The sequence below is a fragment of the Azolla caroliniana genome, unplaced genomic scaffold (genome assembly GCF_043228905.1).
Source record: "Azolla caroliniana isolate FFs.n. ecotype wild unplaced genomic scaffold, voAzoCaro1.0.p SCAF_17, whole genome shotgun sequence".
In the NCBI taxonomy this organism is placed as follows: Eukaryota; Viridiplantae; Streptophyta; class Polypodiopsida; order Salviniales; family Salviniaceae; genus Azolla; species Azolla caroliniana.
Genome location: NW_028230452.1, coordinates 6,930,838 through 6,957,437, shown reverse-complemented (window position 1 = coordinate 6,957,437; position 26,600 = coordinate 6,930,838). Strand labels below are relative to the sequence as shown.

General features: G+C 37.4%; 1 protein-coding gene across 3 annotated transcripts; it reads right to left on the bottom strand.

Moving 5' to 3' along the window:
* Positions 1 to 3,098: 3,098 nt before the first annotated feature.
* Positions 3,099 to 12,320, bottom strand: HEMG2 (Flavin containing amine oxidoreductase family). 3 transcript variants are annotated; one of them, XM_087333216.1, is made up of 18 exons: positions 12,185 to 12,320; positions 10,906 to 10,948; positions 10,658 to 10,793; positions 10,508 to 10,573; positions 9,910 to 9,960; positions 9,708 to 9,764; positions 9,483 to 9,565; positions 9,309 to 9,345; positions 8,016 to 8,081; positions 7,892 to 7,932; positions 7,148 to 7,277; positions 6,528 to 6,713; positions 4,560 to 4,634; positions 4,341 to 4,464; positions 4,135 to 4,243; positions 3,985 to 4,059; positions 3,758 to 3,864; positions 3,099 to 3,535 (listed from the first exon to the last, which is right to left on the bottom strand). In XM_087333216.1, the coding sequence occupies exons 1-18, from the start codon at positions 12,228 to 12,230 to the stop codon at positions 3,405 to 3,407; spliced, it is 1,563 nt and encodes a 520-aa protein (XP_087189342.1). In that variant the 5' UTR covers positions 12,231 to 12,320; the 3' UTR covers positions 3,099 to 3,404. The 3 variants fall into 3 exon arrangements, with proteins under 3 accessions (XP_087189342.1, XP_087189343.1, XP_087189344.1); XM_087333217.1 differs by having other exon boundaries at positions 10,658 to 10,779; XM_087333218.1 differs by lacking the exon at positions 12,185 to 12,320 and adding an exon at positions 11,821 to 11,960.
* Between the last annotated feature and the right edge of the window lie 14,280 nt (positions 12,321 to 26,600).

Below are 26,600 nucleotides of genomic sequence, written 5' to 3'. Positions count from 1 at the left end.
TCAAGAAAGCTTTTGCAATGGTACCCCGTAAGCATATATAGGGACACATGGAAGAACTCGGTGTGCCAATTGAATAAATTCTTGCAATTGCCCAAAAATGTGAGAACGTTATATGTTGTGTGTATGGGCGATGAATTTTTAAATTATTTCAATCACATATTGGTGCTAAGCAAGGATGTACACCCCTCACCAACTCTAGTTTGTCCATGCACGAACAAATTAGAAAAAATGACTGCTAAGTTTGTAAAGGAAGAAAACATTGAAGAAGTTGTCATTGGAAATGTAGTCATCATGATTTTGTTGTATGCAGATGATGCAATATTTTTTGCAAACATTATAGGAGATGCACAAATACTTATGAGCGCATTGGAAGAGTTTTTCATGTATATAAAGTTGAGAGTTAATAGCTCTAAAAAAATATTACGATTGTGAAGAACCAAAATAAGGATTAATCGTGCAATATGTACAATAATAAACCACTTGAAACTATGGAAAACTTTAAATAGCTTGTCCTTGAAGTTACTTCAAATCATAATTCAAATGGATGTGCTACCCACCACTTAGAGGTGGGAAAGAGAGCATATTATGCATTTGAGAACACATGCAATCATGGAGAAATTAAGTATTAAGTCCTCAAGAAATATCTTTTTGATACTTTGTGATATCACTACTTCTTTATGGGGTGGAAGTTTGAGGGGTAGCATCCCTTAGTCCATGTGGAAAGAGTTGAAAATGTCCAAAAGCATTTTTCTTATAAAGTTTCTCCAACTCAAATAAGAAATCTATACACGCTCTTGCCTCTTAAACTAGGATCACTTCCCATTAAGATCATGGCCATGGAAATGGCCATGACCAAAACACGATATTCCATGGCCATTAAGATCATGGCCATGGAATATCGTGTTTTGGTTGGATGCAAGATATGGAAATTTTGTTTGCAATATGGGATGCAAACACTTACTTCATGATGTATCAAGAGATTCCTATGTAAATGAGTCATTTTTGCAATGCCAATGTATCATGATATGAGAAAAGTGTGGAAGCTCATGCTTTACACGTTATATTACATATGTTGCACCTAACTACAAAACCAAGTTATTCGGCAAATAGCGAAACACACACAACAGAGCTCATTCCGTTGTCTACCATGTGAACCCTTGCTTCCATGCAACTTAGCTCACATTTAGTATTATGTGAGACAGGGCATTGGGGAACAAGTGATGAGAGTAATTAACTAACACACACTTTGCCCTAAAAAGTTTGGGAGTCTAAGCATCACATTTTGATCCAATGATTTGCCTTTGATCACATCAGACTAAGCTGTCCACACCTATGACCATAACCCAATCCTTACACGAATTTCTCTCATAGTCATGGTGTGCACACTTGATTAAAGTTCTTGAACATCAAGAGTCACTACTCACTTTCACGTGTACTTTGTGAAAATGTTATATTTTTTGTCTCATTGGTTAAATTAACCTTCCAAGATGATAATAAACTTTATATAGCTATCTATGTGATTCTCTAAACAATTTTGGGAGCGTTAGTGTCCAACTTTGATACAATGCCCTATTTTATAAGAAGAATGGAAGTGGAAAGAAAGATAAAGGTAAGCTCTTTAGTAGGCTATGTAAGTTTGGGAGTGTTAGGCTATGTTCTTTTCTTTGGTCACATTTGACTATGTTTTCCACAAATCCTTGCACATATTTCTCTCGCAATAATAGTGTTTTTCTCAAATCCAACATTCACTAGTAAAGTTCTTGACCATTGGGATTCACTATTCATGTTCACATACTACATGAAAATGAAGGTCATATTTTATCTTCAAAGATAATAATACAATGCTATGTCTTTGGTCACATTTGACTATGATTTCCACAAATCTCAACCCAATCCTTGCACAAATTCCTCTTGCAATCATTGTGTTTTCCCTCAAATCCAACATTCAGTAGTAAAGTTTTTGAACATTGAGAGTCACTACTCATGTTCACATACTACATGAAAGTGCTCTATTTTTGTACTCATTGGTCATGTTTGACCTTCAAAGGCATAATAAAATCAATTTGTGTGTATCTCCTCTACTCCCCTCCCCTCAAAGCATGAAGAGCATGGTCTCCCAAATCAAAATTCTCTACTCATAGTAAATAAACAATCACAACCATTAAAGATGAAGTAGGTTGGATGGTAGAGAATGTGCAATAAAAGAGTAAACTTAGAAGAAAGGGGAGTTCAAAAGTTGCAAAAAAACGATAAAACAAAAATGGAATGTTGGTATAATAGCAAACTCAATCCCATTGAGGCAAATTGTTGTACATAAGATAGTGATATCACCAACGGCCTCAAACTCACCAAATACGCTGCCAACTCCAAACATGAAAACTATGAAGGAATGTTTGTGATGAATCACAAGGCAAACCATATCTTGAAAATCACAACTTGGGCACGTGGTTTGTCTACTGAAGAGCATTAAACCATAATATTGGTCACGATGAATGATTTTGTTAGTCTCAAACACCAAGATGACTTGGCTACATAAAGACTATCCAAAACACTCAAATCTTTTCATAGATGTCATTTTCAACACTTGTCCTTGAGGTCTTCATTGTAGCACTCATCACTATTGGATCGTGCTTTTATGCCTTGCTTTATTATTTCTTCTTATTGACACTAAGATCTTTATAACAATGGGAACTTGACAGCAAGCTTCATATCTTGTTTCTATGAATCATCATAAATACTGATAAGACAATAAGTTTTAGTAGTTACACGTACATGAGGGAAAAAAAGCTTGGGCTCCATTTGCTAAACTTTTGTATATCCCTAAATGTGAGGCATAGAAAAATGGGGCCGAGACTTGAAAACCAAAAAAGAGAAATGAAGGAAGAAGGGATTATCTTATTGGGAAAAATGAGAGAAAGGATGGAATGAAAGAGAAAAAAGAAAGGAGAATGAAAGAGAATAGAATAGATGGGGAAAGAGACAAAAACGAAAAGGGTCTGATTGAGTGCAATGCTTATTATCATGTGTGCATTATAAGTTTTGGGGAATAAAAATCATGCAAATCTAAAAAACTATAATAATATATAATAACGGTCATCTATTCTAAGTATTGACACTTGATTTTACTGCGATACACGTTTTCCTTGTCTATATTATCTATGTTTCAAACTTCACGCTTCTTCATAGAAGCCTAACTAGTTTTCATTAAACCACTTGAGCCTCAAGTTGCCATATAACTACTTACCAGTAGTTGCAAGCTAACATAATTGAACATTATTACATATGCAAAACAAGATGTTTGAACAAGTTCCTTTCTTGTAACTTGCCTTTGTTTCGAAATGACTTGATTAATGATTTGTCATGTTTTAAGTAAAAGAACAAATGATTATGATCTATTCCTATGATTATACATCTGTTAATGCCATTGTATATAACTTCTGGCCACCAGATGTTTGCAGATATTCCACAACTTCAGCAGCAATGTTGTAACCTGATGCCAAGGCTTTTCCTACCGCCAGCCCTCCTTTATGATTCCCTGTAAGAGAAAGATACAGGGTTGAAATTGTTTTTTAAGCAACAACTAATCTTATTACATACTTTTTTTCCTTAGTTTCCATTTTAGAAGTTACCCATGTGAGTGGGTGGTTACACACATTGCAATATACAATGCAGAAAGTTTTACAATTAACGTTTGGAATAGAGTTAACTTCACATGCTTTAAGAATCATAAACTTATTGAAACTAGAAATATTAATACCAGCATAATAGAACCCAGGAAGATCTCTCTCCAGCTTTTGTAATGCATTAAGAACACCATCATAACCTTGTCCATATTGAGGAAATGCATTTCTCCAAAATATATGCCTGAGTTTACATGGGAACCATGGTCACATTCAAGGAAACAAAGAACCATCAACATACAAGGAAAAAAAAAATCCCAAAGACATGATCAAAATCTCTTCTTAAGAAAACGCATTTTCGTACTTGAAGAACACCGGTGGGCCCAAAATACCCATTATTCGACGTAGATCCCCCAGAGCTGCTTCCTTTAACTCAGTGCTAAAAGAGATAAAGGATGGAATTCAGCTGACCATTCAAGAGTATCTAGATATAATGTAAATCTGTCTCCTTTACCCTGGTTTGGATGCAAGTGTCTTGTTTCTGCTACCTCCAATAAAGGTGGTGAGAAGTAAAGTATCTGATGGCGCTCGATCTGGGAACATAGAAGATGAAAAGATTGTGCCTAGAAATTTTCAAATAATTCAGTTATTTTTTCTGTAAAGGATACCACGTTTTTCAAGGAAATCAATTGGAGAAAAACCTTGATGAGAATCAATCACCTAGGGTCTGAAAACCATTAGCTTGTTCTTTCGATGGTATCAGAATTCCAAACCCATCTAATGCATGTTTCACTTCTTCCTTTTTAAAAGCCATCACCAGTACAGACAGAGGTTGATAGATAACCTGATGTTGAGCATACAAGTTGAATTGATCTAAACAATGTTTCTTTAAAAAAACCTTCACAAATTTGTGTTATTATATGCACAAGTAAATCTCACCTTAGGCACAAACTGTAATGAGTATGGTTTCCCGTCTTTGCAAATTTGCATGTTCCCAAAATCACTTAAAGGAGCCTGGAACTCAGAATAAATATATAAATATAGATAGATATATACTTCAGTATCCTTCAGAAACTTGGAGAAGGAAGGAAGGAAAGAAAGAAAGACAGATATATTACTAATGGCCTATAAGACCAAACAAGAGATCACATCTTAAGTGTTGTCTCGTCTTTGAGAAAAAACCAAAATAGATGTTTCTGAGTTAAAAAACATAAATAAGTTAAAAGGTGACTAAAGAATCTTGTTATCAGTACGTGTAAGATTCTCAAGTCAGATATATTATAATTTTTGTCTTCGAAAGTTCTCTAGCATAGGTTGATCCAAAATAGAGAGGTCTCTGAAGTGAGGGAAGGACCAATGAAGGCAGGAGGAGATAATGGCCTTTATTTGTAGATGACAAGGGTGGTGATGTTGTGGTCCATGCCTACGTACATGGCAAATTGCTATTTCCTGATCTTTTGTAACCCCTTTGCTATTCCTGGTTAGGAGCCCATTTGTGTAGCCCTTGATTGACTTGTAGCATGAGTATGAGTGATGGGGTCAAAGAAAGTTGTGATTATTCTTTGTTGATAAGCTTGTGTGGCTGTACTGTTTTCCTTAAACAAATTCTCCCTGCGTCTCTTGAGTTCTAGCAAGAAAAGCCCCAAGCACCGTTGGTCTTCATATTCCATTACCTTGCATAGTGGGCCAAAGCCTTGCCTAAAGAGACAATCCACTCCCTGATGACCCAATTGGGAAATTCTTTCTAGAGGTAGTCGTGCATATCTTCCTACCTCAATCTCTAACTGATAGTGATGAAGTTCACAGCTGCCCTATCACACTAGGCACCTATAGGATAGATGTATGTCCATATAAGATGGCCTGATGATAAATTCATCCTCCGATGTGTGTAAAAAGTGTCTCATAGTGGGACACTTCCGTCCTCAATAAGGACTCAAAGGGTTAATTCATGACCCAAAATTGTGAGCCCCTTAGTGGGACCTGGCTGTCTAGCTGAATGACATCCATTTCTCTCTGCACATTCACTCAATACTAACTCTAGGATTAAACTAGGCCTGCTCTTAAATATTGGTACAATGTTATATTCTGTCCACAGCCTTTACACATAGCTCTATTAAAGATATGTGCAATAAGTGGGGTGTGTCATAAAGCTCATCCATCAATCTATCATGATCTTGGGCCTTTCCAAATCCTAATGTATCAATCACATTTCTCACCTTTCGTAGAGTAAAAAAGGTGGATCCACGTGAGTGTGAGCCATATGGGTGGAGAAGGAAATATGGTAAAGGATCTGTGCATAATCATGCCAAGCCCAAAGTGAGGTCAGTTCGGTGCTAGGTTGCTTCTCATTAAACGTTTTACCTTTTTTGTATATGAAGAGGCAGATTTGCCCTATCAGATGGAACAAGAGATTACATATTAAAATGTTGTCACATCTTTGAGTACAACAAACCAAAATAAACGTATCTAAATTAGCTTGACTTCCTAAGGTATCAGAAAATCTTCCTAAGGTTTCAACTTCTGCCTATGAGAGAGAGAAATACATACATGTATATATGTGTGTGTGTGTATGTGTGTGTGTATTTGTGCATGTATATTTATATATATGTATAATCTCTAAGTGACCAAAATGACCTATGAGACCCAAAAGGAGGCTAACGCAGTGCACATTTTTTCATTGTGGGGAACTACAGAAGTGACAGAAAATCAGTGAATTACCTACAATCTACTTACTAAAGCCTATAATTCGAAGACATTTGCATTAAAGTGAGTTAAATTGAAGCTCAATGTAACTGGAATTTTTTGTCAATCTAAGTACATATAATGGGCTGGTCCAACACAAACATGTTTCTACAGCAAGGAAAATCTTACATCTCTGTTGATCAAAGATGGAAGATAGAGACTCACAGTCATGATAACTGCATCAAAGTTAAGTTCAGTTTTCTTTTCGTCTTCACTTGAAGCATCTGAAAACGATACTTTCCAGCTATCACGAAGCGGGTTTCCTTGTTGATTGCATGCTAATGACAACACAGGTGCATTATATTTGATGTTGTCTTTTCCAATATATCCTGCTATGGCATCTGTAAAAGTCTGCATTGACAACATCCATCAGTAGAATAAACAATCATAAACATAAGTATGCAACACATTCACATTCATGAATGTATACAAGAGACAGAGGATTGAACTTATATATCCCACATAATGTCAAATAGAAGCAAAAACCCACATAGATGATGGTTCATATACAGCCTATGCAGACATGTTTCATTACTTCATCATGACTAGAAATTATCTGAAAAGAAAGCATCATTGAAGGATACAAATAATGGGTTGATATTTGTAAGAATAGATAGGTGTCTTTACTCTGTATGACCAATCGTACCCATACTATGTACAAACACAATTGCAAGTGCAGAGAACCAAAGCAGACATTACGTGCAGCTCCAGACACTTGAGACTTTATGTTCAAAACTTGCAGAATTCATTCACATAATAGAACAATTCAATAAACGACAAGCTACCTGCATTCCACCTATGAAAGAAAATGAACCCTTCTTTGGATTAGTCAATTTTTTCGTGCCACTCTCCATTCCCTTGGATTTCTTCTTGGCTAATGCTGATTTGATTGCTCCAACAATCAAAGAACCATATCTATCAAAGATATCAAGAAAGCGTTCATCGGTGCATTAATCACTTCCAAGGGCAGACTATCATCAAATATATCATGAACTGAAATTTTTTTCAAATACTTGCTAATTTTCAAAGTTCAATTTAAAAAGTATAACCATTACAACCTCCACATAAAAGTTGATCACATTTTGTTAGATACAAATGTTTATGTACTGGTTATTAATATAGCCATCTACATGTAAATGCTGACATTCACGAGAAATCATGAGTGAGGAATCAAAGACTATTTATAATAACGTAATCAAATCATTCATACAAAAATATCTACCAATGTTGTATGCATAGCTGGAAAGTTGAAAATTCTCCTTTCATTTGTGTGAAACTCTACAAAAGAAGTTGCCACATAAGTAGAGCAGTTCTAAAAACAAGCACTTATATCAACAATTTCAGTTACGGATTGATTTTTCTGCCTTCTCAAAACATTCCAAACAATTTCGTGTGTGATGTCTTTCTTAGGATTTATAATAGATATTTCTAGGAAACTCCAAGAGAAATCATCAGTAAACATGCAAAATTAACAGTATCTAACACATAGAAGCAATGCGATATGTGACGAGCAAAAAGTTTAATCTTACCTTTTCTCGAGATTCCAAACATCAGGGAATGCATGTCGTACCTGTCAAGATAACCAGCAATAAAATAAATCAGAACAATGGAGATATGGCAATTTAGAGGATCCTCTTTCATCAAACAACTTACAGACAATGAATCAGGATCCGCACCAGAAGATCCAGCTACAAATGGATCAAGAATATAGTCAACCACCTGCATAACATTAACATGGAAGAAGAAGCTAATATTATGATTTCTATCCACTAAAAAAAACAGTACAAGATAGGCCTCTTTCTATTTGTTAGGTTCTTTCCTATTCTGCCCACTTTTGATCAGATCTGTTCACAACAAATACGTTCCTTTTTCTCCTTTTACCTTTCTAAGGTAAAACTGCAACTACTCTATCTTTGTTTTTTCCCGGACAAATAGGAGGGCAATGGATTGATTACAAATGTATTGCTCTTTAAATCAATTGTTGATAGAAAATATGGGAGAAGGGATCATCTTAATACTCATAAGGAGAAAATATATAAATTCCTTCTCATATTTTTAGAAAGTAATATTGCATCTCGTTGGTGTAATAATTAATGAAACACAGTGATTTGTACGGACCATATTATGTAGCTTGTCCAGATCAAATTTAAAATATTCTAATTCTTTCAATGTATTTAACCAATTTCATTATTCAATTTAATGACTTGTTCCACAATTGCATTCAATTCGCCTAATTTACAACCCAATTGAATAATTTTTTCCAATTCCTCAATCTGGCAATTTCTTAACAACATAGCAATCAACCGCATCAACAACTCAACACCCAAATTCACATGATGCAGGAACCATAATATGAGTATCAATTTGAGACTACAAAAAGGAGCAAATGAGCTCAGTAATGTCGTCTTGTTGGGTCCTGGCTTTCAGTCATTATATTGTGAGAAGATAATATTTTTAAATAAGTGATAAACACCACAAAAATAACTATAATAGACAACAATAACACAGATAGTTTGTTCTTTACTTAATCAGTTCTAATAAAGGTGGAAAAAATCTAAGTCTCAAAATAATTAATTGCAACCCAAATACACAAAGATATTTGATTACCATATTGAATCTCCCATCAAGGGGATCTCAATAGAGATCATAAAACATTGTTCAAGAATATTATAATTGCTTCATCATCCATATAACCCATTGATTGTCAATATCACAATGGCCAAAATGCTGGAGCCATCTGGATGTTAAACTTTACCTATATATCTCAGCTCCATTCTTGTAACAACATGAACGTTTCCACTCAAATTAGTAGTTCCCTCTAATTCTTTTACCTTCGTTTTAGCTTCACTAGATAATCTTATCATTGACCATTTAAGACAATTTCTAGTGGGAAAAGAATTACATTCACAAACATTAAAACTATAAAAGGGAATTTGTTGCCATTACCTCACGTCCAACATGTCTCTGAAAGAAATCACCAACACTGCAATTGAAATGAGTTTATGATCACAATATTTTTAGGGATACCAATTACTTTATGAGTTATATAGGAATTTTTAGATAAGCAGTATAAAAATATAGAACTATACAACCAAAATTTGAGTAAGTGGACACAAAAACCTTTCATCGCTTTCTGTTTCTTCCACCTTATTGCTGGTAGATTTCTTGCGCTTCCATAGGAAAGGTTCAAATACAATGCAGAACTGACCATAGAGAAATAAATCGTTATGGATTATAGATTATTTTTTAAAAACATGTCCCAAACAAAAATGCAGACGAGAACAAATATATATACACACAGATATGCACAAATAATTAATTTCCACGAATGATGAAATAAAATACCTTGGCTTGAGCTGAAAGCAATTTGCTCCCAAATAATTCCAGTGGATTCGATGGAATCTGTGGGAACCAACATAAGTAAGAATGTTGCACATAAATCGCAGAATTATTTCTCAAACATTCATAATTCTTGACACTATATAATTACAAAAATGAAATGAAACTAAAGTTTTAGAGGGGTCATAGGAATATAGTATAATCATACCAACTCAGGTGCACCATTTCGGAGAATATACCGTCTGCGTTGTAGAACTGGCTGTAATAAAAACAAAACAAAAAGAATAAATTCATAAATTTTGTGTTAAAATTAAATCTAACAAAAAATGTAACAAATTGAGGCTTCAATTTTTTTGATTTCCTATGCAATTATATATGTCAAAACCTAAGATTAAGAGTGTCAAAGTTTTCTTTGCTTCTAAGACCCTTTTTGAAAAATTAGAAAAAGAAGAAGAAGCAAGGGTGATATGGATTTATAATTCTCCATTCAGTGAAACAAGATTCATATTCCCTTCCAACAATTGTGATTGAGACATCTTAAGAGTCTTTATCCATATGAATAATTAAAGAGTTCCTTGTAAAACTTCTTCTTGTCTAAAAGTTTCTCCTCCAAGATATATCCCACAATCACCATTATGAGCAATAAAAATGGCAAAAATCATTTGCCCCTGAATCACTGTAACGTCAGCTCTTTTGACTCTGTAATCTTTGAAGATGAAATCATGGTATGGCAAACCATGTAGGAGAAAGATCATAAACTTCTTGGAAGCTAAGGAATTCATTATGTGAATGTACAGCTGTCATACATATTGTTGCTTTTCTCGAAGTTCTAATCCATCAATCACATTGCTGACTTCAGGACCACTCTCTATCTGTAGTTACAGAAAACAATGGTGAGAGAAGTAAACAAAGAGTATAACTTCCTGTGGGTTATTTTCCTAAATAAACTTCCTTACCATTGTGTTAGGTCCATTCTCCCATATGAATCCATCATCACAAAAACTCTTGATTTTCCCTCCACTCGAACATTCTGCCTCAAATAATGTGACAGCTACCCCTTCTTTCTTCAACCGATATGCTGCAGCCAGACCACTGTGCTTGGGTAATTAATAAAAAATATAGCAAATTTTTCCATACGCTAAAAATATCAAGAAATTATTTTCACACGATAGCTTTGATGAAATATTGAACAAAAATCAAATACCTGATACCTGCACCAACAACTGCCACTGATCCAAGCAGTGGTTCTGCATATGGAGATTTTGATTAAAGATGGAAAACTCCAAAGTACTCCTACGTTTTCTTTATTTCCCCAGGTGACCTTGGCTGACCCCCCTTTCCCAACCGAGAAATCACACATGTTATTGAGAAATGCATGCCCAATTCACCCATTTTTCTCTTTTCCAATGCTGCTCTTGAATAAGGGTGTTTCAGACATAATGAAAATTCAGATCTGGTTCCATAATCTAAGAGTTTTGTGTTCAATGTGTCCTGACAGCTTTTCAGCCACGATCCACGATCTAAAAGGCTTACCAGGAATAAACCATCTCATTGAAACCATGCATTAATTGACCATAAGAATAATGTGTCTGCCTTTGTTTGACAATACCAGCTCAGATTAGCTTATTCTGCTTCAGTAAATTCATGTCTACAACTCAGAAATTGAGGATTTAGAGGAGTAAGAGCAGTGTATCTGTATATGGGCAGTGCTTTGATGATGTTAAGTTCCAACCTTTTTGTAATGCATAAATATTTCTGTCCGCATTAGAATCAATAAGCAGATCTAGTTACCGATATTTAAGTGGTGTTAAGCACCATGATTTTGGTTTTATCAATTATTTATACACATAATAATACACCATAATAGGTGTGAACTGAAAATGAAGAAAATACTGTCACACATAGATAAACTTTCGACTATCAATGATAGTTCAGGTGGATACATGTTGGAGATATCTATGATGCAGCATACCATGTATTTTATCCTTCCATATTCAAGATGGGTAGTAGGATGATTATGGAAAGTTAATTATGGAGGATCACTCTAAATGTAGAAGGTCTCTCTAAATATTGAAGAATAATCTAAATAATGAGGATTAATCAAAATGCGGAGGATCACCTGAAATGTTGAGGATCCCCCTCAATGTGGATACTCTCAATCCAAGTTTGGGATCAAAACCTCATATTAAGAAAAAAAAAACTTACATATTGAAATTCACTTGATGAAAAATTAGAAAGATAAAAACATATGTTGGCTTTCTCTCTCTTATGACAAAGCCGACAGAAGAAACATTCAAACCTAAAAAAAATTTAACAGGAGGAAATTTCTCAATGAGTTATGAAAAGAAAAGAAAACGCTCTCATTTTGAATTGAGACAAAAATGGATTTCCACAGAACATGATGCATACACACTAAAGAGCTAACCCAAAGGCTGATGAACAAGCTAACGAATACGAGAAGAGAATTGTGAGAACTGACTTACTGGCGGGGTGATTAGTTCCATCTCCCCTGTTCTGCTGAAAGGCCATCTCCTTGCTCCCTGTTGTTTAAAACAGAGGTTTATCTTCTTTACGCAATCAGATCTTTTCCATCTCCATGAATTCCTCTATTATATACATACATATATATATATATATACACACACACATAGAGTGAACCATACGTGCATTCTCATTCGAAAATGATTCAATCAAACGTGTATGGTAAATCATCTCAAAGTTGGATTGGATTGACTATGGTCTATATTATATATTGATTCATTCTCAATCCCAATAAGTGGACTCTAATCCATTGTGAACCACCAACATAAGTATGGTTGCAATATTTGCATTGTATCACATGCATACTTTTGGGATGCTTCTTAAGAATCAAGACATCTCTATCATCCTCACTTTAGAACTTTACAAAAAAATGAGTATGAACTATAGAGATTGAATCAAAATATATCATTATAAATTCTAATCAAACGTTAAAAAACTCATAAAACATATATTTGAGAATATGAAGAAAACATGACATAGGGGCAGTAGTAGCATAACAACTTACCACTAGGGTGAGCTAATTTCTAATAACAAAGAAAGAAAAAAAAGAAAAAAAAAAAGGAACATGACACTAACATAAAATTTTGGCCATGACATGAAAGAGAGGATGTGAGAAAAATTAAGAATTGAACCCATGACATAGGCAATAATAACATGGCAACTAACCATTGCGTTGAATTAATTTCTAATAATAACAAGAAAAAAAAACTAGTATAACATTAATATAAAAAATTTCTATGACATAACACTAATGAGAAAGAGAGGAAAAAATTGGTAATCGAACCCAAGACATAAACAACAATAGCATATCAACATACCATTAGGATGAGGAAATTTGTAATGACAATAAATGAAACTTATTAAATAAAAAGGAACACGTTATTTTCCCTTTTCAAACGTCTTCGTTTTCAAACTTAAAATTATTAAAAGATCTATGGCACTCATAATATTTTTATATAATAGATGTAAAACTTAAAAGTATTTGTTTTAAATAAATAATAAATAAAAGGTTCATTAATTCCCCACTTTTTACTCTCCCACAAAATTTGATATTTTGATTTGTCATTAAAAAGGGGACCTCACACTAATAATATTTTTATAATAGATATAAAACTTAAATGTATTTGTTTTATTTTCTAATAAAACAGAAAATAAATAAAAGGTTCCCACAAATTTTCATGTGTTTTTGTTGACCTTTCGGCCGGTACAAGTAGTGTGGAACGGTGAAATCATCGGTGGGTTGTAGATAAGTCGAGAGGGAGATGAAACCACTAAGATCGATTTGAGCGCACTCGAATCGTAGACAAAACTTGGTGTAGGCGAGGATTAGAAGAGATAGAGGGAGGGGAGAGGGAGAGGGAGATGAGGGATCAAAACATTAATAAAATAAATAAATAAATAAAAACTCTACATAAGAATAAAACACTAAATGAGATAAAAACATACCCATAAGCTTGAGAGAGAGAGAGATGGATTAAACGAAACTAGTCCTCATTAAGATAGGGTTTACAATGAGATAGGAGAAATGGGAATGGCCACGATCAAACTAGTTTCGCCCCCTATGGGGCTCATCAGTACTAAGTGGCCTTTGGGGGTTGATGGTGTTTATGTGGGGAGGTTTAGGAGAGGCTTTAGAAAAATGAGAATAAGGAGTGGGGATTGGAGGTGTGCTAATGGGTATGATTGAAAAGGGGAAGGAGAGAAGAGAAGGCGATATAATAAGGGGAAATATAATGAGGGGAAGAGGGTTTAATGTTAAGGGGTAATAGTGGGTGTTTAGAAAAATACAATGGGGTGAAAAGGTAACAATAAAGGTAACAATAAAGGTAAAAATGGGAAACAAAAGGGGAGAGTAAGGGAGGTATAGAACTGGAGAGAGGGGGAACTTAGAAAAAAGGAAGAGGGGAAAAGAAGAGAGAGAGAGAGAGAGAGAGAGAGAGAGAGAGAGAGAGAGAGAGAGGAGAGACGAAAAACGCGATGACGTTTCAAGAATAGTGTTGAAACATGTTTCTGATGTAACTTTGTCCTCAGAACTCCATTTTTTATGATTTTTGGCTCATTGCGAACCTCAGTTAGAGGGCTTTCCAAGGATTATTTGGACGTTACTCTTCATTATCGTTACAAGAAGCTACAAGCAAAATTGTCATCGTCTCAGGTTAGTTCTCTTAATCTCTATTAGGATGGCTGACACAACAACAGGAAGTGAGTTGATGATTGTTGATGGATGTGGTAGTGATGATGATTATGAAAATTACAAGAGGAAAAAGGGTATTGATTCTACAAAACATGAGAAAACATCATATGCTGCTATTCTTGGTGGGAAAGATGTTATTGGAGATGATTATGATATTGACAGTCGTTGTGATTTATTTAAGGCTTTGCATTCTGATTTTATGGAAAAAAATGAGAAAGATGCTAAAGATTGTGTGGAGGGGGATGTTGTCGAGGTGGTGATGGAGACCAACTCTATGTTAGCAACTTTTGACAGGTTCTATGATCGTAGTGTTATTTTGTATTTCACTAGCAAACTTCCTTTGGTATCATGGATTAAGCAGTGGTTGATTTTCATTCATAATGCCTAATTGTATTGAGGATTTGTATGTGGGTCCAAGAGGTTTCTATGATGTAGTTTTTCGATCGTCAAAACACCGTACGACTTTGATGGCAAAGGTACCAATCTTTTTTGATAGAAGATTAGTGCATGTGATGGAATGGGTTCCAGTGGTGTATTATAAAGATTTATTAAAACAACAATTTCCAATTTGGGTGACCGTTGATTGTAGTAACTCATTCTTTTGGGATTTACTACCAGGATTGATGTCCCAAATTGGTAAAGTTTTGGTTGCTCCTCATGTTAATTCGTTGAACAAATGTAGATTTTGCATGTTATGGGATACAAGTTGTAAACTTCTAGGATGGTTGAGTATTGATACATCTCGATTTGGTCGATTTCATTTTAAGCTTCAATGGGAAACTTTTGCAGGACATTGTTTTAAATGTGGTAAATTGGGGCATTTTATGGTTGAATGCCAATATCATGGTGAACTATCCCTAGAAAATAATGTCAAAGGGAAAAATAAGGAAGATGTTGAGAAGGATATTGTCTCAATGGTTGATATGGTCATGGATGAGGGAACATCTCATGGGTTAGAGCGAGATCCTAAAGTTCATGGTCATGTTAGAGGTGTTGGGAAGGAGAATGGAGTATGTAATAATGATGACCCAAATGTTAAAGATGGAGAGTGGCATCAAGTGAAGCATAAGATAAAAGGGAAGGGTGTTGCCATACAAAGGGAATCAAAAAATACTTATGGTATGACATTACCAAAAGATAATTTGAGATTGAAGGAGGGGTTTAAGAAAAGTCCTTGGCAGAAATAAGTGTGAAATCAAAGATTGTCCAACCAATTACAATTCGATTCTTCAGGAGGGGTGGTACGACCTTAATTAAATCAAGGACTTCTTTCTCATGGAGCTAGACAACAAAACCCTAATATTGGTGGAGGGAATGTAGTACACACAAATCCTTATGCAGCTCTTGAACAAGTAGTTAGTACATTCATGAATACACTTGCTCATAAAGAGCAAGTTCTTACCAAAGGTGTTAAATGAAAGTGGTATCATGGAATGTGAGAGGGGCATCATCTTCTCCTCAAAAGAAATATATATTATGGAAAACTTTATTTGATAAAGATTGGGATGTTTTATGTGTAGTTGAACATACGTGTCATGATTTAACAGGATCTATGTTACATTTGCATGGATATTCCGCATATTATGCAGGATAGTTATCACATCATTATTCAGGGGTTGTCATGATTATTCGTGATTCGTTTTGTCCACATATAGTCTATAATGATCCATATGGACGTTTTTTGGTGATGGAAGTAAAGTATTTTGAGGATTCGATATGGTTGGTAGGAATATATGCACCCAATAATGTTAATCAACGCATTGAGTTATGGTCTTCAATGTATCCACGGTTATTAGTGGGACGTGTTGGTTTGTTAATGGGTGATTTTAATATGTGTGTTGATGCTTCACAATCTACTTCATGATTCTCATTGATGGATTCTCCTGAGCAAGCAATTTGGGACAAATTGGCATCAAAGGTTTTGAAGTTGGTTGTATGGAAATAGTTGCATCAAGATGAGGTTGGGTTTACATTTCAGTCTATGCAATACAAGGAAACATGGAGTAGGTTAGATAGAATGTATGTTATGCATGATGAGTCCGTTTTGCCAGAGATGCTTAATATGTCAATTATGCAAGAGGTTGTGACATCGGATCATTTTCCCATATGTTTTGAGTTTAATAAACATGGGGTAGATATGTACAAAAAATTGCTTCAACGAGTTCCTTTGAGGTTTAATTCTTCTTTATATTATATTCTTTATTTGATGCCTATATGCAACAAATTTTTGGCATGTTTTCGAACAAGTTATTTCAAAAGGATGGCATGCATGGGATACAACACTACAAAACATCAATGATATTCATCGTATGTATGGTATGACTAATGCTAAAAGATGTAAGAAATTGATTGGTAAGTTTTCATATATTCTTATGCAGTGCAATGTACTATTGATGAATAATCTACATGATGAAGGGCTTTTGGATGTTCAAGTTCAAGTACAGGACATTATGAAAAATTTATCTTGTCAAAGTTATCAACAGACAAGACTACGTCAAATCATAATCTCATATGTTTTTTCAAGGATTAAGACCACCATATGCTCGTTCAAATGTGGTACAAATTAAGATAGGGGATGACATTGTTGTAGTCCCAGTCAAGGTTATTGAGTTATGTATTACTCATTTTAAGAATTTGATTGGGCCGGAGTTGATTATTAATGAGGATGTCTTGAAAGCACGACAAGAGTTTTATAATGTAATTGGGAGTGCTGTGAATAAAATATTTGTCAAGAATTGGATGCTGATTTTGAAGAAGCTAAGGTGGAAAATGTATTGTTACACCTTACAAATGGTAAAAGCCCTGGCTGGGACGGTGTTACAAATGAAGTTTTTAAGAAGTATGCTAGCATGCTTAAGAGTCCTTTCACACAAATGTTTCAACAATGTTGGGATTCTGGTTTCATGCCTGAGAGCTGGAAGGAAGGTGGGCTTAATCAAATTGATACCAAAGGGAGTCACTTCATCAATAGAGGCCTATTTCATTGATGGGAGGGTTGTACAAAGTGTTTGCAAAGATATTATCCAACAAACTTAAGAAGTTCTTACCTCAACTTATTCATCCATCTCAATATGGTTTTATTACAGGTAGAAATATATTGCATAATGTTTTGAATGTTCAAATGGCGACTGATTATGCTCGACATACACATCAAGAAATGGTTATGGTGCAATTAGATTTGGAAAAAGCATATGATCATGTTAATTGGTCTTTCCTCTCAGGTGTGATGTGTAATATGGGGTTTGGTCCTCGTATGTGTCGACTTATCTTTTTGCTAGGGCAAAATGCAACATCCCGTGTGATGCTTAATGGCAGAGTCAATCCGAAAGTGTTTCTTACTAGATCCATGCGGCAAGGATGTCCACTAAGCCCATTGTTATTTGCTATTGTTACACATCCTTTGTTAGTAATGTTGTCAAATCTTGCGGCCAGTGGTGATATTGTGGGTTTGCATATTCCTTCTGGTGGACAATTGGTGGCACAAGCATTGGCAGATGATTCTTTTACGTTTTTACAAGACTCAAAAGAAAATCTTAAAAGGAGTATGCAAGTTTGGGATCAATTTGCTTTGGCTTCAGGGTTGTATATAAATTGGAGGAAGTCTCGCCTTATTTCTTGTACGGAGAGTGATTTGGAATGTTTGGGATGGTGAGGGTCAGTGATTACACGAGGTTCAATTTATCGACATTTGGGTTATCCATTGGGCATTGATGTTACAAATGTTCAATTGATTGATTGGATTGGTAGTAAATGGAGGGACAAATTTATGTATTGGAAGTTTCAATTATGGCCCTTTCATGTACGACTCAAAGTGGTGCAATGTATCTTGATACCCATGTTATCATATTTTTTGCCTTTACTTCCTTGGACTAAGAAGGCATTACAAAGCATGTTACAACCTATTCGGTTCATGTTGTGGCGAAAGGGAGAAATGATGGGAGTTACATGGATTTCATGGGACCATTTGGCTACTCCTAAAAGGTTAGATGGTGCAGCAATATTGGATTTGGAAAGGCATTTGATGGCTCGTAGATTTACATTATTACGAGATATATGTCAACAAGATCAACCATGGATATCTATGATGCAATATTTTATTGAGCATGAAGGATTGGTGCATGGGAAAACAAAGATTCAAGCATCTAAAGATTCAACATTCTGTATCATGTTCTTAATAGACATGTACGATGATGCCACTCAATGATGGTTCTTTTTCACAAACACAAGACCTCCATAGCTCAGAAACGGATGCATAAGTCATGTTTCGTGCATTACACCTATTATCCTCCCCATTTGGTCTACAAACCTCACAAGTGCAGACACATAATTCCCCGTGTATACCCTTAGAATCAGTATGCATTGCATTCACTCCTAGCCTTAACATGTCCATCTTCACGTGGTAGACACAACAACATGTATTCCTCTCATTTAATTTTCTAACATAAAATGGTTTCAAACCTTGGAACTTGCGGAATCCAACAATCAAGCTTGGATGTTGGTCTTTAAAGTTCATGTACAATTCAGCCTAGATCAACCAATATATATAGCAAACATTAATATACACTTGGTCAAAACACAAATTTATGGAATGTGAATTGATATAAAAAAATGGAATACCTCTGTCATCTCCAAGAAGTGTCTAGGATGAATCTGGTACTTACCCTGACTTATTCATTGTCTACACACGTCCTTCTTATTTGGTGAGACACGCGTATTTTTGGCCCAAAATGAATCCACTTTCTCAATAATCTCTTGAGATAAGGCATCACATCGTCGTCTACGTGCCGACCCCAGCCACTTGAATTGGCTTGAGTGTATATTTCGGCGATGTTTCCTCAAGTTCCTTCTTTGAATACCCAGGGCTAAGGCAACTTTAGTATCACTATATTTTTTTTCTCTCGCACCGTTCACAACCATGTGTAAGGCTGCCCTCTTTGCAACAAGTTTGTCTATGCTCTCTACACCTTTCACTAAGTCTAGAGATGACTTCATAGACTCTACAATCTCTTCTGAAACACATTGGTCCCTAAATTTTATTCTCTCCATGTCTTCATTCAAACGTTAACGGTGTAACACTCTACATATAATATCCCTACAATCCTCTTTGCTAAATTTCTTCGTTATTTCTACCAAATAACGGACTATGTGAAGAACCACCCGTCTCTTGGTCCTTTCAGATATACATGAGTTACTTGACAACTTACTCTCGTTGGGGACCCCCATTTGGTCACTAGATTTATCCAAAAAAATTAAGTGTCCGGCGAGAGTAGTTAATGTTATATAGACTACACTAAGAAAACACAGTCAAATGTTTTTAAATGTGTCCTGCAAAGTGAGAAATAATTCGTTTCGAACATTAGAATTACAGATCAAATATGACAATTGTAAAATCTAAAAATTTAGTATTGAAAAATGAAGAAATGAAAAATTTTAGTCCTAAAAATAAAAAAATGGATGGAAGGAACCTCCAATGGTGGCGGGAGCATTGATTCAGTGTGATATGCCGCCTCAATTTGCTGGAAGGAACCTCCAATGGTGGAAGCACGACGTACAAATTTGACAATTGTAAAATCTAAAAATTTAGTACTGAAAAATGAAGAAATGAAAAATTTTAGTCCTGAAAATAAAAAATTGGATGGAAGGAACCTCCAATGGTGGCGGGAGCGTTGATTCTGTGTGATATGCCGCCTCGATTTGCTGGAAAGAACCTCCAATGGTGGAGGGCGTCTTGAATCTTTGTGATATGCCACCTTGATTTAGTGGAAGGAACCTCCAATGGTGGAGGGCACCTTGAATCTTTATGATATGCCGCCTGGATTCGGTGGAAGGATCCTCGCCTCGATGGAAAAAGCCCCAAATCACCACGACATAAACTGCAATCGGTGGAAGTAAGAAAGTCGTTGTCGAAGAAGTCATTATTGACTGTTATAAGAGGCCTCAGAATAGTCTCTATTCCTCAACCTAAACCCTAACAAAAACAGAAACCCTAAAAAAACCAGAAATCCTCAACTCAAAAGCTCCAACTTGACATGGATGTCTGAGATTTTCTCCCTAAACCCTAACAAAACTCTTAGATTGGAGGAAAAGCAAAAACGTGACATGGATGTCTGAGACGAAGAGCTCAGAGGGATAGAGGAAGAAGAGTATGAGGTGAACCGCCAAAAACGACGTGAGGGGAAGTGCCAAAATTGACGTGAGGGGAAAATAGCCCCCAAAATGGAAAGAACATCTCCTCACGTGTTCCCCCCACTCCTTGTAGTAAATGACACTTGTACTACAGTCACCCCACTCTCCAAAATCAAATTTTTTTTCTTTGATTTTTTTTTCTGAATTATTCAGTACTAACAGTATCGAAAGTACTAACAATTTTTGTGGCAAAAAATAGTACTTTTCTGGTACACCGTAACGTGCTTCCACCCATAAATACAACTAGGGCAAATCATTACAGGTAGTTGTAGATGTTGAATAGTTGTTTATAGATGCCTCTGTAACTAAGAGTGTGTAGGAGAGAGAGTGTGTGTAGTAACATTGTTGTAACCTGTTAAGAAATAGGTTTTGGCATAAAAGGCCGACTCCCTCCACTTTGTATCCTAGTGTGAACTCGTTCACATAGTTAGGGCTTATTATATAAGCAATAACCTGACGTTGTAAAAAAAAATCTTCTTCACCATGTATTGGATATTGAGTCTCTGAGAGAGTGAGATAGAGAACGTAATAGAGCTTCCATTAAAGCTTCAATATGTGTATATCTTTGCTTCTCTTTCTATGTTGTTTTCTGAGTAACGACGAAGACAGATCCTCGCATGTTCCCGCATACACTTACGCTTCAATCGGTATCCGAGCGATCTGTTGTTCAATGGTGACAGACAACAGAAAAGGCTGAAAGAAAAAACTAGGTTAGTAAATCTCACTTCTGAAAGAATCATGGCATCAACATCTGGTACAAGAGTTGAGATCTGAAAATTCGACAACAAAAACTTTGCCCAATGGAAGGAGATGATGCAGGACGTACTAATTATTCGAAGACAGGTGGAGGCCATTCGGCACTCCGAAAAGCCTGCTTCAATGTGAACCGATGAGTGGAGATCAATAGACGAAATCACATGTTCAACCATTTGAATGCACCTAGCCGAAAATGTCTACTTCAACATGGCAAAAGAGACGATATCGTTCTCACTATGGGAGAAACTACAAGCCGTGTACAAGAAAAAGTCCTCATTTTCAAAATTGTTTGATTTTGATCAAACAATTGTTCAACATGAAGATGAGAGAGACTGATCCAACTACCTCCCACATCAACACCTTCATTCGGGTGTTGTTAGAACTCTCCTCACAAGGGATCAACGTTGAAGAACAAGTGAAAACCCTTGCCCTCCATCGAGCTTGCCGACGAGTTGGGAGGTATTCTGTACGACGTACGCCAATAGTCAACCGATCTTAAATTTGGATGAGACGATCAGCCAAGTCCTCACTGAGGACATTCGGGGAAAATCGATGGGACTTACAATTGATGAATAGGCAGAAGCCCATCACCCAACCGAGTCGTTCGACAGACAGTCGTATGAGAGAACAAGCTGATAGAACCGGTCAGAATACCAACCGATCATAAATGAGGGGAGATCGACAACCGGCTGATCAGGCGAATTCTGCACACACTTCCGAAAAGCTGGCCACAATGTTTCCGATTGTTAGTCAATCAAGAGGAAAGAGAGTGGTCGGCCATCCAAGTGGAATCGAGGACGACCCGACTTAGACCACTCTCCAGTCAGCAACCAAATCAACGTTGCTGACTCCCGATCAAGAGAACTTCTCTCCTTAGAGGATTCAGTGATTGGAGAAGTCTTCTACAGTGCACAGGATGCACACACGTGGCTACTGGATTCCGGTGCCACATTCCATGTGACCCCCAACATTGTGTTGGGAATATGTCTCTCCAGTGGGAGGAGGAGCCGATTGTCCATGAGTAGCTAATAGTCGAAAACTATGAGGAGCCGACTGTTTCGAAAATAGCCGACAGTCGAAAACAGAGAGTCGAATGTTTAATAGTTCGACTATTATTATTACAGCAATAATAGTAATGATATGTAGCAGTGACTACAATTGTAAATAGCCTATACAGTGTATAAGTATAAATATACTTAGGGCAAAACGTTGCATATGTGTGTGTAGAACAGAAGTAGCGTGAGAGTGTGTGAGACAGAGAGTGAGTGAGAGCGGCACCATAGTTGTGTGCGTAACAGCAGACGCCAAGAGCCTTGCATGGCTGATACACTCGAAGGAGTGTTGTAACATTCTGTGTTGTATATCCACTATACATAGTGAAGCCCTGTTCCCGTGGTTTTCTCTCGTTTTAGGGTTTCCACGTTAAATCTCTGTGCACCATTGTTGTCCTGTTTTCTGGCATATCTGTGATTCGTATTTCAGCACAGTTTGTTTATTGTGATTTGACCGAATGATTTCTCAACAAATTGGTATCAGAGCTTGAGGTGCAAGCATGGAAGGAGGTGTGAGCGGTTTCCCAGGTATGATAGTTCTAAACTCACAGAACTATGCAGACTAGAAGATAAAGATGGAAGACCTCCTCATCGTGAAAGACCTGTACAAGCCAGTCGACAGAGCAGATCTACCCAGGGGGGTATTGGAGTTGGGCTGGAAGCTTTTGAATAGAAAGGCGGTGGCCACTATCCGACAATGCGTCGATGTAAGTGTCCTTCAAATAGGAAGTAAATGTGGCAGCCGACTCGGCAAGAGAGATATGTGTGCTATGTGGATGCTCCATCGCATCGAGGTGGACAATACTTTGTGGCGTTCATTGACGACTATAGTCGGAAGACATGGGCCTTCGTACTGAAGTCGAAGGATCAAGTACTGTCGGTTTTCAAGGAGTTCCAGGCTAGAGCTAAAAGAGAGTCGGGTCAGAAGCTGAAGGCTGTTCGAACTAACAACGGTGGCGAGTACAGAGGGCAGTTCGAGGAATATTGCAAGTGCCAAGGTATTCGGATCGAATACACAGTACCAAAGACCACAGAGTTGAATGGGCTTGCAGAGAGGATGAATCAAACAATCATGGAGAGGGTAAGGAGCATGCTCTCTCATGCAAAACTACCGAAATCGTATTGGGCTGAGGCGATGTACACAACTGTTTATCTAATCAATAGGTCTCCTTTAGTACCATTAAAGGGTGATGTCCCACAGTGAGTGTGGACAGGGAAGGATGTCTCCTACCAACAACTGAGGGTGTTCGCATGTTTGGGGTATATGCATGTACCAAAAGATCAGAGGTCAAACCTTGATAGTAAGTTGAAAGCATGCATATTCATGGGATACTCGAAAGATGAGCTCAGCTACAGGCTATGGGACCTAATTGACAAGAATGTAGTGAGAAGTCGGGATGTAGTCTTTCTAGAAGATAAGACGATTGAAGACTGGAAGCAACAAAAGTCAGAATCGACTTCCCAATCTACCTCGACTACCATCGACTTAAGGCCAAGTGAGTCGTCACCGACAGGTGTAAGGAGACAGTTGGCCGATAGAGCCGAATCGGAGTTGATCGACTCGGAGAGACCGACTGACTATGAGTCAGAGTCGGTAGAGCTGCAAAGGTCAATTGATGAATATGAGTTGGAGTTGTCCAACCAGGAGAGGCCGATTGACAAGCAGAATCCCGAGTAGAGAGAAGAGTTGGTAGAGACATCCTAAAGAGAGCCAACAACGAGTGGAAGAAGATACCCATTCAGGGAGAGGAAAGCACCAACTACATATGCCAGCCAATACATCCTCTTGACTGATGAAGGTGAACTAGAGTGCTATGAAGAAGCCATTGCCGACGAGCACAGAGCGAAATGGCTGAGCGCGATGCAAGATGAGTTGGAATCCTTGCACGAGAATTTCACCTACAACCTGGTAGAGCTGCCGAAAGGTAAGAGAGCACTCAAGAATAAATGGGCCTACAAAGTGAAGACTGGAGAAGCCGAAATTGAGCCCAGGTATAAAGCCCGCATAGTGGTGAAGGGTTTTCAATAGAAAAAGGGTGTTGACTTTGACGAAATATTTGCACCAGTCGTGAAGATGACATCCATTCGAACTGTTTTGAGCATATCGGCCAGTATGGATCTGGAGATCGAATAGTCGGATGTCAAAACCGCATTTCTGCATGGGAAGCTAGAAGAAGAAATCTATATATAGCAAGCCGAAGGCTTTGAGGAGAAAGGGAAAGAGAACTTGGTGTGTCGACTGAAGAAAAACTTGTACGGTCTGAAACAAGCTCCACCCCAATGGTACAAGAAGTTCGAGTCCTTCATGATGGAACACCGGTTCCAAAAAACACAAGCCGATCACTGTGTGTTCGTCAAAAGGTACGAAGAAGGAGACTTCTTTATTTTCTTGTTATATGTTGATGACATGTTGATATTCGGTCAAGATACAAGGAAGATTGGAAGCTTGAAGAAAGCACTCGGCAAATCATTTGCCATGAAAAACTTTGGACCGGCTAAGCAGATCTTGGGCATGCACATAGTTCGGGACAGAACCAAAAGGGTGCTATGGTTGTCACAACAAAAGTATGTGACGAAGATCTTAGAAAGGTTCAACATGTCGGATGCAAAGCCAATCGGCTCAGTGTTGCTGACAAATTACAGGTTAAATGCGAAGTAGTGCCCGAGAGGGGAGAAGGAGAAGGCTGAGATGAGGAAGGTACCGTATGCCTCGGCTGTCGGCAATCTAATGTATGTTATGGTCTATACGAGACCAGACATAACATTTGCTGTAGGAGCAGTAAGCCAATATATGAGTAATCTAGGGAGAGAACACTGGGCAGCAGTGAAGTGGATACGCAGGTACTTAAAGGGCACCTCGGGGGTGTGCCTAAGGTATGGTGTCCAAAAACCTCTGCTAGAAGGTTTTACCGATTATGACATGTCGGGAGATGTCAACTCGAGTCGATCCACGTCAGGGTACGTGATGACCTATGTAGGGGGAGCAATGTCATGGTAGTCATGACTGCAGAAGTCTGTAGCCTTGTCGACTACAGAGGCAGAGGATATGGCAGCGATAAAGGCCGGAAAAGAGCTAATTTGGATGAGAAATTTTCTCAACGAATTAGGGATGAAGCAAAAGGAGTTCTTGCTTCACTGTGATAGCCAAAGCACCATACACCTTGGCAAGAATGTTGCATACCACTCCCGGACCAAGCACATACAGAGAAGGTATCACTGGTTGCGGGAGAGAGTCGAAGAAGAAGAGTTTTCTCTTGTGAAGATCCATACTGATGATAATGGATCCGACATGCTCACGAAGAACCTACCTATAGATAAACTTAGAGTCTGTTGACAGAAGATAGGATTGACAGATTCCCTCCCATAGGAGTGAAGGGGGAGTTTGTTGGGAATATGTCCCTCCAGTGGGAGGAAGAGCTGACTGTCTAGGAGTAGCTGACAGTCGAAAACTACAAGGAGCCAACTGTTTCGGAAATAGCCAACAATCGAAGAGTCGAAAACAAAGAGTCGACTATTATTATTATAGCAATAATAGTAATGATATGTCGCAGTGGCTACAATTGTATATAGCCTATATAGTGTATAAGTATAAATATACTTAGGGCAAAACGTTGCATATATGTGTGTAGAACAGAAGTAGTGTGAGAGTGTGTGAGACAGAGAGTGAGTGAGAGCGGCGCCATAGCTATGTGCGTAACAATAGACGCCAAGAGCCTTGCATGGATGATACACTCGAAGGAGTGTTGTAACATTCTGTGTTATATATCCACTATACATAGTGAAGCTCTGTTCCCGTGGTTTTCTCCCATTTTAGGGTTTCCACATTAAATATTTGTGCACCATTGTTGTCCTGTTTTCTGGCATATTTGTCATTCGTATTTCAGCACAGTTTGTTTATTGTGATTTGACCGAACGATTTCTCAACACATTGAATGGTTTTCGGACTATTCAGCCGACGCCAGTGGCATAGTCCGTCTAGGCAATGGGCAGGAGTGCAAAATTGTAGGGATCGGAGAGGTTCTCATCCGATTGCCAAATGGCAACACAATAATCCTGCACCGAGTTCGGTATCTACCTGATCTGAAAGGAGTCTGGTCTCCATCGGCATGCTAGCCGAAGACGAGTACAAAATGACTCTAAGTGAGTCGATATGGATGATCAGCCGAGGAA